The sequence below is a fragment of the Gopherus evgoodei genome, chromosome 9 (assembly GCF_007399415.2).
Source record: "Gopherus evgoodei ecotype Sinaloan lineage chromosome 9, rGopEvg1_v1.p, whole genome shotgun sequence".
In the NCBI taxonomy this organism is placed as follows: Eukaryota; Metazoa; Chordata; order Testudines; family Testudinidae; genus Gopherus; species Gopherus evgoodei.
In genome coordinates this window covers 65,773,920-65,791,848 of record NC_044330.1, presented here as the reverse complement: position 1 = coordinate 65,791,848, position 17,929 = coordinate 65,773,920, and the positions used below count along the sequence as shown (strand labels likewise).

General features: G+C 48.7%; 1 protein-coding gene across 8 annotated transcripts; it reads right to left on the bottom strand.

The window, feature by feature from the left end:
- Positions 1 to 6: 6 nt before the first annotated feature.
- Positions 7 to 8,249, bottom strand: SLC25A14 (solute carrier family 25 member 14). Of its 8 annotated transcripts, none has more exons than XM_030574522.1 (7): positions 7,817 to 8,249; positions 6,766 to 6,913; positions 5,612 to 5,706; positions 4,000 to 4,085; positions 2,921 to 3,016; positions 1,608 to 1,701; positions 7 to 396 (listed from the first exon to the last, which is right to left on the bottom strand). In XM_030574522.1, the coding sequence occupies exons 1-7, from the start codon at positions 7,878 to 7,880 to the stop codon at positions 335 to 337; spliced, it is 645 nt and encodes a 214-aa protein (XP_030430382.1). In that variant the 5' UTR covers positions 7,881 to 8,249; the 3' UTR covers positions 7 to 334. The 8 variants fall into 8 exon arrangements, 4 of the variants coding, with proteins under 4 accessions (XP_030430382.1, XP_030430383.1, XP_030430385.1 ...); XR_004001889.1 differs by lacking the exon at positions 1,608 to 1,701 and adding an exon at positions 2,452 to 2,513 and having other exon boundaries at positions 316 to 396; positions 7,817 to 8,238; XR_004001890.1 differs by lacking the exon at positions 7 to 396 and adding an exon at positions 2,452 to 2,513 and having other exon boundaries at positions 1,680 to 1,701; positions 7,817 to 8,238.
- Between the last annotated feature and the right edge of the window lie 9,680 nt (positions 8,250 to 17,929).

The window sequence follows — 17,929 nt, the reverse complement described above, 5'->3', positions numbered from 1 at the left end:
TGCACCCCCTACTGCCCACGTGCCAGGCAGCTGAACTGCTCTCTGTAGACCCCCCCAAGAAGTGGATGCCACGGCAAAGCTGCAGTCCTTGCCCCTTGAGTTGGATCTAGTCAAGCTGCTGGCACTGTATTCAGCATAACCAGGAACTGGTCAAGAGTTAACACCACAGGCTGCACTGCACAGTTATATCCTGCCCTTCTCCAGCAGGTCTGACTGGCAATGCCTAGCCTCAGTGGATCCAAAGAGAGCAGAGGGGATTGCAGGTACTCACATGAAGTGGGCAAGGATCGTATCCCCCATGAACCCTGAGAGGATCAGGTGCTTCTTGGTGATGTCATACACTGGCAGCTCCACTCCAACCACAATGGCAGCTCTCTGCGCCGTGGGGACTACACCCTACCAAACACAAGCACTCAATTTACCACTGGAAGCAGGGCCCCCTTCCCTCCTAGACACTCTGCAAAGCCCTCCCATGGCAGGCAGCCCGGCAGCCCACTGACAAGGCCTTCTGGCTGCCTCCCCTAGTTCACTAGCTGCACTTACCCTTGGATAAAGGAATCCTGCTTTATCTTGGTTTTACTCCCAGAGCCCTCCTCCCTTTGGGCATGACTCTCTTTTCTGGTTTTAAAGAGTTATGCTCCCTCCAGCCTGACATCACTTTACTAGCAACATGAATTGTGTGTCCTGCCACTCTGCCCCCTGGCCTGTAGCCTGGCTGGATCAGGCTCCTCACCTGCCCCTGGAGACCCCAGCTGAAGCTCTCAAATCACTCAACTTCTCCCACTGGGCAGCACCTAACAAAACTAGATGCCAGCAGAGATTAACCAGAAACAAGATGCAGCTATGCAGGGGCCATGTCCTTCCTGTCAGCATGGCAGGGAGGTGCTAGGACCCCAGTTTCTGTTGCACCAAGGCCTATGATCTGGGAGTCCTTCATGCTTCATTAGACTTGCACAAGCTGGGCTGAGCTGGCAGAAGGTCGCTCTGGCCTGAGAACAGGTTATAAAACAGCTGAAGGAAATAAGAGTAAGTTGGAAAGAGCGACCTGAACTGACTGCAAAGCAAACTTCAAGGACTCCAAACAGGTGACCCATTTTCACAACAACGGATGAGAAATTCCTGGGTTAGAGAAAAACCATGGGCAATGGACTGGCAAAGTAGATGGGACAGTGATGGCTGACCCTTCTGGGCACTGCAGAGAAGTGTAAGGGCATCAATGTCCTGGAGGCCACTATATCATCCAAAGGAAAACCCTTTGGCCCGCGGATGCTGGGGGAATTCTTCAGTACATCCAGCTGGCAAACAGGCCAATCAGGAGATGCAGCTCTCAGACCACATCAAACTGCAATGACCTTAGGGAGGTTGATTTAAGAATCCCACTGCCCATCCCTCATGAGCTGTTTCATGTCTATTCTCTTCCCTATCTTCTTCGGCTTCTGTGTAACTATTTCCAAACTTGGCCAGCTCCACTATGACAAGCTGAGGCAGCACAAGAAGGCTCACCTCAGCACAAAGGAGAGATGGCAGGAGGTGGCCAGGGCTTGCCAGCTCTTAGACCAGGAGAGTGAGCTGAGGCCAGGGCTAGCACGCACCCACTTGTGACTGACCTGACTGTGTACTGTATCCTGCCTGCAGCACGTGTCCGTGAGACAGATGTTTTCCTTTCTTTTCTATCCTCTCTTCCCTCTCGTGTGCGTTTGTCTAGAGAGCAGGAATAATCTTAACAGTAACCACTGAGCCAAAACCAGCAGTGGAGATACTCCTTATCCTGTCTCTCCCTTCCAGCCGAGGAGGCTCTGGAGTAAGTGAGCGACTTAGAGATGTATCTTCCCTCTGAAAGATTGTACTGAACAAAAGGAAGAGATAAAGGGCACTGCTCCATTTGCGAAAGCCATCTGACTTGGGAATCCCAGTACTGGAGCTCTCTCCAGTTTGGGTTTGCTGGTTGAAGTTCATGGAAGGATTTCTATGGTGAGGTCACTAAAGATTTCTATGGTGAGTTCACTATAGTAAAAGCAGGCCCAAGTATCTTATCACAAACCCCAAGCAGTGCGGCTAACTCCTCAACGCACTAACAGTAACAAGTGGGCTCTAAAGAATCTAACACCTTTAAGCTCAGGATCCTTTCTTCACAATCTGCCCTTCCAGCAGTCCCCAGGAAGCTGCCATCCTGCTGTCATTCATACACATAGGACAGATTTCAGGTAACAAGGGATAGGGGGTCTCAGGCTGGACACGAGGCAAAGCTGAAGCTGGTGTAGAACATTAATTGTGGATTTTCTTGACTTAAAACAATTTGTGTCTTTATATTGAAGTGTTCTGGTGAGGACATTCAAGGGAAACACTTGCTGACATTGAGAATTCCTCCTCCTGATGGCATGCTCAGCCTCAGGATTCTATGAGGAGGCTACGAGCTATTCTGCTGAGCTCTGCAGACTCCTCTCTACTAACCTCACGGTGTGCTCAAAACCCACTCAGAGATACCCAGGCTGAGTCACTCTTCAAGAGGTGAGCTAGGGGGAAGAAAAAAGAGTCCTGCAGAGAGAAGCAAACTGCCTGACCCTGCTCCACATGTTAACTATTCTGCAGCTGTACATTCTGGGAAAGGGGCAGGTTTTGGAAAAGACAGCACTCTGTGCATGAGGGGACCTGCCCCATTCACATTCTGTTTGTATCCCAATTCAGCACATACAGAGTGACTCTAGACACAGTTTCCCCATGGACAGCAGACAAAACAGCAAGGCTGCTCCTGTCCTTGACCCGTTCACTCTCCAGATGCTTCACTTACGCCAAGGGATAGCAGCACACTGGGATCAGAAGGTGAACTCACCACCTGGCTTTAGTCAGCAAATGGCAGCTGAGGAAGCAGCTTACTCTTCTGCTGCTTGAGTAGAAAGGACTCTCAGCAGTGGGTGCTTACCCTCCAGAGCCCCCGTGTGCCTTCCTGCTGGTAGATATCGATGAAGCTGCCAATCATGCCCCCCTGGAATAAGCTGCCTTGTGCCTGCATTCGAATCTGAAATGAAGGGACAGATTCTATCACATAGCAGTGGCTGCCAAGCAGAGTTATGTCAACATACAGATTCAGCTCCCATTTAGGAAGGGAAAAATAGCCAAGTATAGTAGAGCAACATCCAACTGCCAAGTGGAAGAGTTATTCAGGGGCCACGAAAGTGAATTTGGAGGATTGGCTAGCAGGTCGCAGCACCATGAAAATGACAATGGACTGGAGAGGGCAGGACCTTATAGGACTAGCTAATAGACCTCAGTGCTCAGAAGTCAGACAAAGAACAAAGCCAGGGAGGCCTTTCTTTTTTTAAACAGAGGCTGAGCTCCATGTGAATTCAACCAAGAGAGATTCTCCCAGATGAGGCCCCCTGGACCTAGCACCAGGACAAAGAACAGGCCAGCCTGGGCTCTGCAGTCACTCTACAGGACTAGAGTAATGGGGTCGACAGATCAGAATGGAGGTGCCTCACCAGAGCTGCGTGTAGTGGCCAGGGAAGAGGGGAGAAGGCTTGTGGCATGCCTGGCTACTGGCCAGCACTCTTAGCCTTCTTGGGAGGAAAGATAGCTCAGTGATTTGAGCACTGGCCTGCTAAACCCAGTCCAATCCTTGAGAGGGCCACTTAGGTATCTAGGGCAAAAATCAGTACTTGGTCCTGCTAGTGAAAGCAGGGGGCTGGACTGGATGACCTTTCAGGGTCCCTTCCAGTTCTATGAGATAGGTATATCTCCATATATTATATTATTAGCCCTTTGCGCAGTTCACCCAGTGCTTCGGCTCCAGAGCATCTTTCACCACAGAGCTCAGCAGCTGCATTTTCCATCTTCTTCCGGCACCGTACTTTCTTTCTACCCCCAAGCCAAAGCCTGGCCAGTGGCTTGGAGGGCAGACTGCTCCAGCTGGAAGACATGCTTCTTTAAAGAAAAGAATCAGTTTAATCATATCAGGACCTGGCCCAGCAGGGATGGTCCCACAAAACAGGCACCTCTTACCTTCAGCACATCTGTCGGGTTGGCCAGCGTAGACGAGATCACCCCTGAAACCACCCCACAGATCATGTTGATTAGCAGTGTCTCATCTGCAATCAGGCAGGGGGAAAGAAGGTCAGAGCCCAGAGATGGTGATGCAGGGACCTACCAGAGAAACTGAAAAGCTTTGGGAAGGAAAAGATGGAAGAGTCCAGCTGCCAATGCAGAGAGCGAAGCTGTGGGGTGCAGAGATCAACCAATTAACTGTAAGCTATTGACAAACCTGTCCCCTAGCTGCCAGGGCCCGAAGGCAGTGGCAGGGATGTTGGGGCTTCAGCAGTATTCCGCAGAGGAGAAGACAGTCTCTGAACTCAGAGCTTGGCAGATCAGGACAGAAGTAGATTGCCAAGCACCTCATTTCTAGACATAATTATATGTAATTTCAACCTCCCCAATGGCACTGTATTTGCAAATGATTTTTGGGTCATCCAGTGCTGTAGAGCTTTGAGCTGGAAACACACACAGGGCAGAGACTGGACAGCCCAGACAGAGTGGGTTAGGAGCAATTAGTTCAGAAGGAAAAGCCTCCAGGCCCAGAGTTAGAGCAGTGGTTATACTTGAAAAGGGCAATGGTACTGACCGCAGTACTCTCCAGAGGAGACCAGGCCACTGGCAGCCCCAGCCCTGCAGGGAAACAAACATTTAGGACTCAGTACCAAGCTGGAAGTGCTGCAGTAGCAAATGGAAACAGACAACTTGTGACCCAATTCACATTCCATGGAGTCAGATGCAGGGAAGGACCATCATTTGTTAGTTAGGGCAGTGTCTGGGACTGCATTCTATGGCTGTGGGCAAGTCCTTCCTCATCAGTAACTCAGGGGCCCACCTCTTGAGGTGGGGACTGCAAGTCAAATCCATCAGGGTTTGTCAAACGCTCAGAGCTCCTTGAGAGAAACAGCATTAGATTTTTATTGCTTCAGTGTATAGGTGGGGAGAGTGGAGATCCCGTGGCCTGCCTCAAAGCAGCCAGGAAAGCACGTCTCAGGACTGTTAACACATTCCCAGCTCTGGAAGAAGGGAGAAGACACAGAGCTAAGGGGATGATAATCTCTGAGCAATGGCACTGGGGCTCAATGCCTCTGGCAGGGAGATGGGAAAGGTTAGTTAACCAAGCCTTAAACTGCTGCTGTGTGGGGGCAGTCGGCTTTGTCCTGAAGGCAGCTGGGAAACTGCAATGATAAATAAGAATCAAATACTTTGAGGAAGGTGAGGTGTTATCCAGGCCTCAATTCTGCAACTGCAAAATGGGGATAATTCTTCCTTTCCCCCACCCTTTTTTCTGTTTAGATGGGGAGCACTTGGGGACTGGGCCTGCCTCTCACACGAGTCTGAGTAGCAACCAGCACATTGAGACCTCTATCAGCTATCATTACATTTAAAAAATCAAATTATCCCCAGTGTTGGGACAGCAGGAAACGGAACACACCTCAGCTTCTTTGAGATTCAGTAGCTGGACCGGGTAGAGAAGGGAAAGAACCAAGATATGGAATGGCAGGGGGCTGGCCTGAAGATTTCACATTGTGCCCTTTGTGACAGTTCCACAGGCATCTCAACATGAGGCTTCACTGACACTGACCTTCTAAGCGATCTACAAACAGCCGCTTCAGGCTCTGGTAAATGCCAATCTTTATGGTGCCATAAGATGCCTGTCTCAGCAATGCAGGAGCAATCCTGCAAGGGCAAATAAACACAAGATCTGGTTACATGCTGCACAATCTGCCAGCATCACTGTGCCCCTGCAGGCTCCAGCATAGCTCACTCCCCCTCAGATACAGGCTCCAGTACGTACAGCTCATGTAATATGCACACCTGTTGTGGGCTCCCGTGCACTGACAAGGGAGCTCAGCATCACAATACTTCCATGGATTTTGAGAACAGGCCAAGACCAGAATAGCAGAGGATGCTGCATGGTAAGGGATAAGCCCTTCAGCAGGATGGGCTCATACAGACCCTGCCTGCACTGCGAGTGGCTCATGGGAGAATTACTAGTTCAAAGCTTATTGAGTGCCAAACTCAACCCATCTGAACATGAAGAAAAGGAGAAGGGACTTGCTTGTCCGCATTCTAGTGCCTGACACAAAACTGCTTCGAAGGGGCTTTTACAAGACGCTCAGCAAGGAGACAGAGTTACCCTCTACTTCCCCACCTTTATGTCACTGTTATACGGACAACAGCTCCCAAGAGGTGGCCAGCTATCACACCCATGCCTAACGCCAGTGAGAGGCAAAGTGCTGTCTGAGAAGTATGACTTCGCACATACTTGGCATGGCATGGGGATGGACTGGCAACACACCTCCAAAAGAGCCAGACCCAAATACGTTTAGACTATAGCAGCCTAGCAGGCTTTTGGAGAAAGAGCAAAGAGGCTGGTCTGCCTCCCTCCTCCTCTTCTCTGGGACTTCCTGGGTCTTTACTTGGATATCTGAGACCCATACATCACCTTGGAACACTGATCGAACAGACTAGCCGCTGGAGAGTCCAAGGACTAGAATGAGTTCCACCTAGACTTGCAGTGACAGGCTGTGTTCCCAGGCTTTTTAACCAACATTCAGTACAAAAGATGTGGCAGTGGTTCAGTGTGGGAAAAGGGAAAGCACATGGCCACAGGTCAGACTGTAGTTCTCTCCCCGAAGGATGCAGCAGGGCAAGGTGTGTGGGGTAGGAGACTCTGCACACATAGCATATCAAGCAGAGAGCTTTTTGCTGGGAAAAAGAGGCATCAGACCTTACCCAGAATAGAGAGCCAGAATCCCCTCCTCCTTATAGATGCGGAACAAGGCATGGAACATGCCCCGATACTTGATCTCTCGGAAGCGAGCATCAATGCTTTGACCTTGCACTTGGAGGCGCGTTTTGGTGAGGTCCACAGGAAAGGTCCCTACAAATGGAGAGAGGCTCCAGTCAGGCTGCAGTCCCTGCAAAGTGAGGGGGAACAGCACCCCAGGAAACAGACTAGCACCCGTCAGGTCTCTGGCGCCTGGAGGGCCAGCCCCTCAAACAAGTCTCTTGCATTAAAGAGCTCAGGCTGCACAGAGTAAAGTCACACAGAGAGGCTGCCTCCCATCCCACCTCCTCTGTGCCACTGGCACAATGACAGGTACTTTATATTACAAGACCAGAACCAATCATTGTGATGGTCAGACTGGCTTCTTGCACAACACAGGCTAGAGAATTTCACCCAATGATTCCTGTACTGAAAATAACAACATGTGGGTAAACTAGAGCAGTTCTTTCTAAAAAGAAAGATCCAGGCTTGACTGAAGAACTGTGGTAGGGAATTCATCTTTGGAAAGCTGGCCCCATGGCTAATTGCCTTTACTGTAAAAATGTGCCCTGCATTTCCGGTCCGAGTTTATCTAGCTTTCAGCCACTAGAGCTTGTTCTGCCTTTGTCTGCTATAACACAGAGGTCTCTGCTGCCAAACATCTTCCCACACGAGTGCACGTGGTATCTTGTATCAGAGGGGTAGCTGTGTTAGTCTGGATCTGTAAAAGCGGCAACCATCTCTGGGGCGAGCTACAGAGATCCTGCTCCTGCAGTCTGCCGCGGGAAGGCGGGTTTGCCAGACCAGCCTCAAATCGCTCTTGCAGCTTCTCTCTACAAACACCCTCTCCCAAGCGTGCAGCCCTACGGACCCAACGCCACCCCCCGCTCTGCTCAGGCTCTCCCCCGCAGCGCGACCCCGGGAGTCCAGCTCAGCGCCTCGCCCGCCGGGAGGGGCCCAGCTCCCCGCCCTGGCAAACCCCCGGGGCACAGCCCAGAGCCGCACCCCGCGCCTCACCGAACTCGGCCACCAAGGAGGCCAGCCCGCCGTACACGAAGGGTTTCCAGTTCAGCGCGGACATTGCATGACGGAGCGGGGCCCGGGACGGACACGGGACTTCACGTCACGACGGCGCGCGCCCGAAACAGACCGGTAACAGGCTATGGAGAACAGACTCGACGCGGCGATAGACACGCATGCGCGGGGCAGGGTTCCTGCGAGAGACGCTGGGGGCGGGGATAGGGCGTTCTTCGGTCGCGCCTTCTGGACCCTCAGCTGCGCGAGCGACGCCACCGAGCAGTGACGTGAGCGACCGCTGGCCGGAGATCAGGGACGTCCGGCTTGTTGCCCCCTTGGTGCAGCAGGGTCACGCGGGCGCCGCCTGTTTCGATTGGACGGTGTCCCTCGGCCCAGCGTGGTGACGCACAGACGCCAATCCCCGCCTAGCATCGTGACGCACGGACCCCAATTCCGCTCCCCTAGTGCTGGGGCGGGTTTTACTTTTATGACCCAATCAGGTTTGTTATGGACGGTTGTCCTGGCAACGCGCTCGGCATGACTGTCCAGACGGGTCGGGTGGTCCCCGGGCTGGCTGTGCCGGTGCTCCGAATCCGGGGAGCTCTGGCCCCACTGCCTGCGCGCAGCCTGGGGGCGAGTGTCGCGTGAGGCAAAGGGGAGAAATCCCGCCCCTCGCCCGCGCAGTCAGCGCCGAGGGGTCCGACCGGCCTGGGTACAGCGACGGCCGGAAGGGCGCGCTCCCCGCCTGCGCAGGGGCAGATCCGCCCCTGCGAGGTGTTTCGCCAGGTTTGTGTTGCCGCACTAGCTGGTGCCGCCAGGGAACCTCTTCGCCCCAGGCAGCAGGGGTCGGCCCGGCCTTTCTAGGCCCGCTGTAGTGTCTGGTCCTACCTCTGCGCCCGGCTGGCTGAAGCCAAACCCACCTAGGAAAGATGCCAAATGTGATTCAAGTGGAGGGGGGGAACATGGTCCTGGGAGACAAATCACTACTGCAGTGATGTGGGACCGGCAGCAGGGCCGGCTTTAGGAAGTGCAGGGTCCAATGCGAACAGTTTTGACACGGCCCCGGCAGGGATGATTTAAAAAAAAAAAATAGGGCTTGCACTCACCGGGTAGTGCTCCAAGTGTTTGGTGGCACTTCGGCGGCAGGTCCTTCACTCACTCCAGGTCTTTGGTGGCACTGAAGGACCCGCTGCCGAAGTGCCACCGAAGACCCGGAGCAAGTGAAGTACTCGTCATTGAAGTGCCACCGAAGACCCAGAGCGAGTGAAGTACTCGTCATTGAAGTGCCACCGAAGACCCGGGGCTAGTGAAGTACTCGTCGTTGAAGTGCCACCAAAGACCCGGGGCGCCACCGAGTGAATACAAATTAAAAAGGCCAGGGGAGGGATTCTCACTGGGCGCAGGGCCCAATTTGGGGGAATTGGTCGAATGGGCCTAAAGCCAGCACTGACTGGCAGTACTTTGGCACGAGAGTACTGTAGGAACCCATTCTGCAAGGGGCCCATTCTAGATGGTGTGGCACCCATGAGTAGTGGGTCACAAGCTAAATATGAATCAACAATGTAACACTGTTGCAAAAAAAGCAAACATTCTGGGATGTATTAGCAGAAGTGTTGTAAGCAAGACATGAGAAGTAATTCCTCTGCTCTGATTAGGCCTCCGAAAGAGGAGTATCATGTTCAGTTCTGGGTTCCACCTTTCAGGGAAGATGTGGACAAATTGGAGAGAGTCCAGAGAAGAATAATCAAAATGATTAATGGCCTAGAAAACATGACCTATGAAGGAAGATTGAAAAAATTAGTTGTTTTTTTCTAACTAGCTCAAAAACAAAGCATTGATAAATGTTATAGTGAATTGCTTGACCACAAACTCAGTGAGGTCCTTTTTAAACTAGGTGCCCTGATTAGCTAGCCTGTCCTAATTGATTTTAGCAGTTTCTTAATTGGCTTCAGGTGTCTTAATTAGTTCTAGCAGGTTCCTGATTACTCTAGTGCAGCCCCTACTCTGGTGACTCAGGGAACAGAAAACTAGTGATCCAGTGACCAGTAAATTTGCCCTCTACCAGACTCTTGTACCCCACTGGTCTGGGTCTGTCACACATATATATATTTTAAAGAAACTAAACAACCAATGTCAGATTTATTGCTATAAGCCAATAAGAGTATACCACAGGAAAATGGTATCACATTGAACCTATCTTCATTAATGCACCTTGTACAGCATTGTTACATTCACCTTATGCAGCAGGTGTGCTCCCAAAGTTACACCCCTCAAGCCATCTTTTAATACCCTACCTGTTTAAAGATAAAAGGTACGTTATATGCAGGGCTGGTGCAAGCACAAGGCAAACCAGGTGGCCACCTAGGGTGCTGAGATTTAGGGGGTGCCAAAAAGCGGTGCCTAAAAATAGGACCAGATAGCAATGAAGACACAGGCTGCAGATTGCTGACTGTAGGGAGGATGTAGATAAGAACCATGCTCCCAATGAATTGCTCTTCTGCTATTTAGGTCTTAGCTACACTTGAAAGTTACAGCGCTGGTTGTGGCTTTACAGCGCTGTAACTCACTCCCTGTCCACACTGGCAAGGCACATACAGCGCTGTATCTCCCTGGCTACAGTGCAGCATGTACTCCACCTTGACAAGAGGAATAAAGAGTGCAGCGCTGGGGTGCTAGTGTAAACAGTGATTAATCTTACTACGCTGTAACTGACCTCCAAAACCTTCCCATAATGCTTTTAAGTAAAGATTACACTCTTTGTTTTGTTGCGATGCCTCTGTTTGTTTTGTTGTAAACTTGGGGCTCCCAGAGCTGCTTATCTAAAAAACAAACACAGCTCCCGTTTGCAGTGAATGAGGCAAGGGGGATCCCTTTGGAATGTCCACAGCTAGTGTTTGCTTGAGGAGAGAAGCAGCGGGGTGTGTGTGGGGGGGTCTGTTTTGGAGCAGCTGCTTATCTGGTCTGGAGGTAAAAAACAAAGAGGGCTATTTGCATTTAGTGAATGAGAGGGGTCAGGGGAAGGGGTCAGAACTTGCAAGGCAGGGAGCTGACACAGTGTCAGCTCTAAAAATCCACTCTCTCTCCTTTCCTCATGCTCCCTGTCACACCCCACCCCACCCCACCCCACCCTGCCCATAATGCACCGCTCCCAACACTGCTGCAAATGTGGCCACAACAGTGCACTGGTAGCTGGTGGCCACACTGCAGCACTTTCCCTACATAGCTGTACGAAGACAGCTTTAACTCTCAGCACTGTACAGCTGCAAGTGTAGCCATACCCTTAGACAGCCAGCGATTAGGGAAGTCCTTTGATTAGATCGCAGACTATAGGGAGGACTTGTGTGATAAGAACCACACTCCCAATGAAGTGCTCTCCAGTGCCTGCCATTTAGGAAGCCAGTGAAGTCCTTTGATTGTGAATCGATAATTGTACAGATTGCTGTGTTGGTAGGTACATTATTATAGTACTAGCTTCTGCCTTGTAGATTGCACAGCAGCAGCCAGAAAGAGAGTGGAGCAGCTTGCGGAGGGAAGTGTTAAACCCATGCTGGGGCTGAATTGTGCTGTCAGTGTGGTGCAATCGGGGCGACTTGCACGTGGCATACTCCTCAGAGAGTGGGCTGCAGGATTTCCAGGGCAGAGGCTCTGCTCCCTGGGGAGAGAAGGGAGAAAGGCCCTGGCTGACAGCTCTGCAGGCTCTCTTGCGTGGAGGGGCAGCTAAGCCACTTTAACCCACCTCCCTGTGCCCCAGCTCGCTACCCTCTCATCCCGACCCTACTTTGGCGTGAGGGCTGCACATTCTCTGCCTTCACAGTCCTGCCAGCCCTCCAGTGGAGCGAGAGCCCAGCATTCAACTCCCTAGTCCAGGCACAGGACAGACTCGTGAAGGCAAAGCAGGCTACATGCTCCCATTGCCCTGTTCCAAGTGCACTTGGCCCGCTGCTGCTGCATGCCAGGGACTGGAGAAGATAGTGCCCATTTCACCTTGCGGCTCTTTGAATTCTACCTCACTCACCGCCCCCTTCCACACCCAAACCCGGTCCGCTTTCCTTCTCCACCCCAGCCAAACCTGATCCTCCAAGTGACCGAACCCAGTCTGCTCCCCTTGCACTCCCCAGCCAAACCTGAACCCCCACTGACCCGAACCCAGTCTGCTTCCTTCTTCTCCTGGCCAAACTCAAACCATCACTGACCAAATCTGGTCTGCTTCCCTTCCGCTCCCAGCCAAACCCAATCCTCCCAGTAACCGAACCCAGTCTGCTCCCCTTGCACTCCCTAGCCAAACCCAAACCCCCAGTGACCCTTCCGCTCCCCAGACAAACCCAATCCCCCACTGACCCTAACCCAGTCTGCTTCCTTCTCCTCCAGGCCAAACTCGAACCATCATTGACCATATCCGGTCTGCTTCCCTTCCACTCCCCAGACAAACCCAATCTTCCCAGTGATGTCATAAATAGATAGTTAAGGGTTAATGCCTCTTTTACCTGTAAAGGGTTAAGAAGCTCAGTGAACCTAGCTGACATCTGACCAGAGGACCAATAAGGGGACAAGATACTTTCAAATCTGGGTGGAGGGTAGTCTTTGTTTGTGCTTTTTGTTTTGGTTGTTGTTCACTCTTGGGACTAAGAGGGACCAGACATCCATCCAGGCTCTCCAAATCTTTCTGAATCAGTCTCTCATGTTTCAAAATTGTAAGTAATAGCCAGGCAAAGCGGATTAGTCTTATTTTTGTTTTCTCAACCTGTAAATGTCCTTTTTTTTGCTGAGAGGATTTTACCTCTGCTTGCTGTAACTTTGAACCTAAGGCTAGAGGGGGTTCCTCTGGGCTATACGAATTTGATTACCCTGTAAAGTATTTTCCATCATGATTTTAGAGATGATTTTTACCTTTCTTCTTTAATTAAAAGCTTTCTTTTTAAGAACCTGATTGATTTTTCCTTGTTTTAAGATCCAAGGGGATTGGATCTGGACTCACCAGGGACTGGTGGGGGAAAGGAGGGAGGATGGTTAATTTATCCTTGTTTTAAAATCCAAGGGGTTTGGATCTGTGTTCACCAGGGAATTGGTGAAGTCCCTCAAGGCCACCCAGGGAGGGGAGAGTTTTGGGGGGACAGGAAGTGCTCCAGACACTAAAATTTCTGGATGGTGTTAGTTACCACATCTAAGCTAGTAAATAAGCTTAGAAGTGTCCATGCAGGTCCCCACATTTGTACCCTAAAGTTCAGAGTAGGGAAGGAACCTTGACAGCTTCCCTTCTGCTCCCCAGACAAACCCAATCCTCCACTGACCCGAACCCAGTCTGCTTCCTTCTCTTCCAAGTGAAACTCAAACCATCATTGACCATATCCGGTCTGCTTCCCTTCCACTCCCCAGACAAACCCGATCTTCCCAGTGACTGAACTCAGTCTGCTCCCCTTGCACTCCCCAGCCAAACCGGAACCCCCACTGACTGAACCCGGTCTGCTTCCCTTCCGCTCCCCAGACAAACCCCATCCCCCACTGATGAGAACCCAGTCTGCTTTCCTTCCCCATGGAAAAATAAATACTAAATTATAACATGTTATTCTGTGACAGTGTATTGTGTATAATGTATGTGATTTATTTTAAGATCCATGCTATGTTGTGCAAAGTGAAAACAATAACAGTGTCAGCACTGTCAGGTTATTCATTTATTTTCATTAAATATGTAGACTAAATAATTAAATTAATACATTTTCAAGCCGAACGTGTATTAATTCTAATGAACAATGCCATATTATGCAGTATTGATTTTTGAAAGTTTTTAATAAGCGATGGTGGGGTGGCAAGGTGGAAGTTTAGCCTAGGGTGCAAAATATCCTTGCACCGGCCCTGGTTATATGTCATCTGAAACTAGATTTAACTATTCAGCTTTCTACCTTATCTTTCTTGTACCATGGTGTACTCCTCATCTCTTTATTCTGAACACATGCATTCCAGGTGCCAATGAGCATGAAGGCACCTCCTAGATTTATACTAAGGTAGAACAATCATATCCATCCTGTTCCTTTAGGACACTCCAGTACAGGCCTGTGAAAATCCCTACCTGTTGCTATGGTACAATAATCATAGGCCCTGATCCAGACGGCTTTTGTATCTACTTAACCCAAGCTTACTTCAACTCATGCAAGGTATTATGAGATACTTAACAGAATTATAGTAAAGGTATAGACCAATTTAGATTACATAACTGCTATAAAATATTTGTGCTTAATGCATTCTAGTGTGTATATTGTGCAGATAATACATACTACAATATATATGCTAGCCAGCATGTATTGGTCAACATGAAAATACCAGCCAACCCCATTTATGGGCCATTATTCACCTGAATGGACTGATATTTTCTCAATATAAGTTTTAGTTTAAAACAGCTTATTCAATCTAAAGTTTTTTCTTTTCACTGTTTCAAATTGAGTGAAGATAAACTTTTTAGCTGCCATTTGCTATAGCAAAACATCTAGATAAATTTTTAAAAATTTCTAGTCAAGTATTATGAAACATTTCAAACTCAGTCACAGCATTAAGACCCATAAAGGGCCTGTTAATCCTTTCCTTACTGCCCAGGTGAACAATGCTGGTGGCTCCAGCTGGCCATTGTCCACTGTGATGTTAGCTCACAGAAGTTGGCAGGATCCTATAGTGCTGGAAACTGGACCACTATGCAGAGGGACTGTTCAGAATTATAAGTGACGAGGCTTGAAGTGATAGAACTTTGCCATTACATGCAGGGTCAGCAGAGGACCGTGCGCTGCCCGGGCCCTGGCCACATGAGACAGAACTCATCTTGATGAAGACTATCTAAGATACTCCTTGATAACAAATGTTGCCATTAGAGTATAAACTATTTCACAGCTTAAAGCTTGTAAGAAAGGAGAGAGATGATCACAATGTGCAGCTCTGCATAATCTTCTGTGAGTGACAGCTTCTTTCAGCACCACAAGTGCTGGGTTTGGGTGACATCCCCTCCCCCTACTTTAGGAGCCAAATTCCAGGAACCTAGCTGTCAGGGTGCCCCCCCTGAATTCTGGGGTACAGGTGTGGGGAACCGCATGAAAGAGCCCCAATCTTATATTCTACCATCTTAGATGAAAACTTCCCCAAGGCACAAATTCCTTTCCTTGTCCTTGGGGGACAAGTATTCCTGCCACCACCAAGTGATTTACACAAAAATTCAGGGAAGGGTCACTTGGAATCTGTATTCCCCCAGAATATCCCCCCAAGCCCCTTCACCCCCTTTCCTGGAGAGGCTTGAGAATAATATGCCAACCAATTGCCTTAGCAGTGTGAGCACAGATCAGACACTTTGTCTTCGGGACACTGAAAATCCATCAGGTTCTTAAAAGAACTTTATGAATAATGAAGAAAATCACACCTGCAAAATCAGAATGGAAGGTAACTTTACAGGGTAAATAAAATATTTAAAACACAGAGGATTCCCCTCTGATTCAGCTTCACAAAAACAGGAATAAATCTACCTCTGTAGCATAGGAAAATTCACAAGCTAAAATAAAAAAGATGACCTAATGCAGGGGTAGACAACCTATGGCACATGTGCCGAAGGCAGCACATGAGCTGATTTTCAGTGGCATTCACACTGCCCGAGTCTCATAGACTCGTAGACTCTAGGACTGGAAGGGACCTCGAGGGGTCATCGAGTCCAGTCCGCTGCCCTCATGGCAGGACCAAATACTGTCTAGACCATCCCTAATAGATATTTATCTAACCTACTCTTAAATATCTCCAGAGATGGAGATTCCACAACTTCCCTAGGCAATCTATTCCAGTGTTTAACTACCCTGACAGTTAGGAACTTTTTCCTAATGTCCAACCTGAATCTCCCTTGCTGCAGTTTAAGTCCATTGCTTCTTGTTCTATCATTGGAGGCTAAGGTGAACAAGTTTTCTCCCTCCTCCTGATGACACCCTTTTAGATACCTGAAAACTGCTATCATGTCCCCTCAGTCTTCTCTTTTCCAAACTAAACAAACCCAATTCCTTCAGCCTTCCTTCATAGGTCATGTTCTCAAGACCTTTAATCATTCTTGTTGCTCTTCTCTGGACCCTCTCCAATTTCTCCACATCTTTCTTGAAATGCGGTGCCCAGAACTGGACACAATACTCCAGTTGAGGCCTAACCAGCGCAGAGTAAAGCGGAAGAATGACTTCTCATGTCTCGTTTACAACACACCTGTTAATGCATCCCAGAATCACGTTTGCTTTTTTTGCAACAGTATCACACTGTTGACTCATATTAAGCTTGTGGTCTACTATGACCCCTAGATCTCTTTCTGCCATACTCCTTCCTAGACAGTCTCTTCCCATTCTGTATGTGTGAAACTGATTGTTCCTTCCTAAGTGGAGCACTTTGCATTTATCTTTATTGAACTTCATCCTGTCTACCTCAGACCATTTCTCCAATTTGTCCAGATCATTTTGAATTTTGACCCTGTCCTCCAAAGCAGTTGCAATCCCTCCCAGTTTGGTATCGTCCGCAAACTTAATAAGCGTACTTTCTATGCCAACATCTAAATCGTTGATGAAGATATTGAACAGAGCCGGTCCCAAAACAGACCCCTGCGGAACCCCACTTATACCTTTCCAGCAGGATTGGGAGCCATTAATAACTACTCTCTGAGTACGGTTATCCAGCCAGTTATGCACCCACCTTATAGTAGCCCCATCTAAATTGTACTTTCCTAGTTTATCTATAAGAATATCATGCGAGACCGTATCAAATGCCTTACTAAAGTCTAGGTATATCACATCCACCACTTCTCCCTTATCCACAAGGCTCGTTATCCTATCAAAGAATGCTATCAGATTAGTTTGACACGATTTGTTCTTTACAAATCCATGCTGGCTATTCCCTATCACCTTACCACCTTCCAAGTGTTTGCAGATGATTTCTTTAATTACCTGCTCCATTATCTTCCCTGGCACAGAAGTTAAACTAACTGGTCTGTAGTTTCCTGGGTTGTTTTTATTTCCCTTTTTATAGATGGGCACTATATTTGCCCCCTTCCAGTCTTCTGGAATCTCCCCCGTCTCCCATGATTTCCCAAAGATAATAGCTAGAGGCTCAGATACCTCCTCTATTAACTCCTTGAGTATTCTAGGATGCATTTCATCAGGCCCTGGTGACTTGCAGGCATCTAACTTTTCTAAGTGATTTTTTACTTGCTCTTTTTTTATTTTATCTTCTAATCCTACCCTCTTCCGTAAGCATTCACTATACTAGACATTCCTTCAGACTTCTCAGTGAAGACCGAAACAAAGAAGTCATTAAGCATCTCTGCCATTTCCAAGTCTCCCGTTACTGTTTCCCCCTCCTCACTGAGCAGTGGGCCTACCCTGTCCTTGGTCTTCCTCTTGCTTCTAATGTATTGATAAAAAGTCTTCTTGTTTCCCTTTATTCCCATAGCAAGTTTGAGCTCATTTTGTGCCTTTGCCTTTCTAATCTTGCCTCTGCATTCCTGTGTTATTTGCCTATATTCGTCCTTTGTGATCCAATCTAGTTTCCATTTTTTATATGACGCCTTTTTATTTTGTAGGTCACGCAAGATCTCATGGTTAAGCCAAGGTGGTCTTTTGCCACATTTTCTATCTTTCCTAACCATCGGAATAGCTTGCTTTTGGGCCCTTAATAGCGTCCCTTTGAAAAACTGCCAACTCTCCTCAGTTGTTTTTCCCCTGGTCACCAGTCTGGGGGAGGAGCTCTGCATTTTAAATTACCTTTAAATGAAGCTTCTTAACCATTTTAAAAACCTTATTTACTTTACATACAACAATAGTTTAGTTATATATTACAAACTAATAGAGACCTTCTAAAAACATTAAAATGTATTACCGGCACATGAAACCTTAAATCAGAGTGAATAACTGAAGACTCGGCACAGCACTTCTGAAAGGTTGCCGACCCCTGACCTAATGCATTTCCTTGCCCTACTTACAGTTTTTGTGGTTTTAGATGGATTATTCCAGGTATATTTTCAGGAGATGTTGTACCTGCTTGGCTTCTCTCTCAGTCCCTCTGGAGAGGGAACAAAAAGAGAACAACAAATCCTTCCCCCACCCCAGATTTGAAAGTATCTTC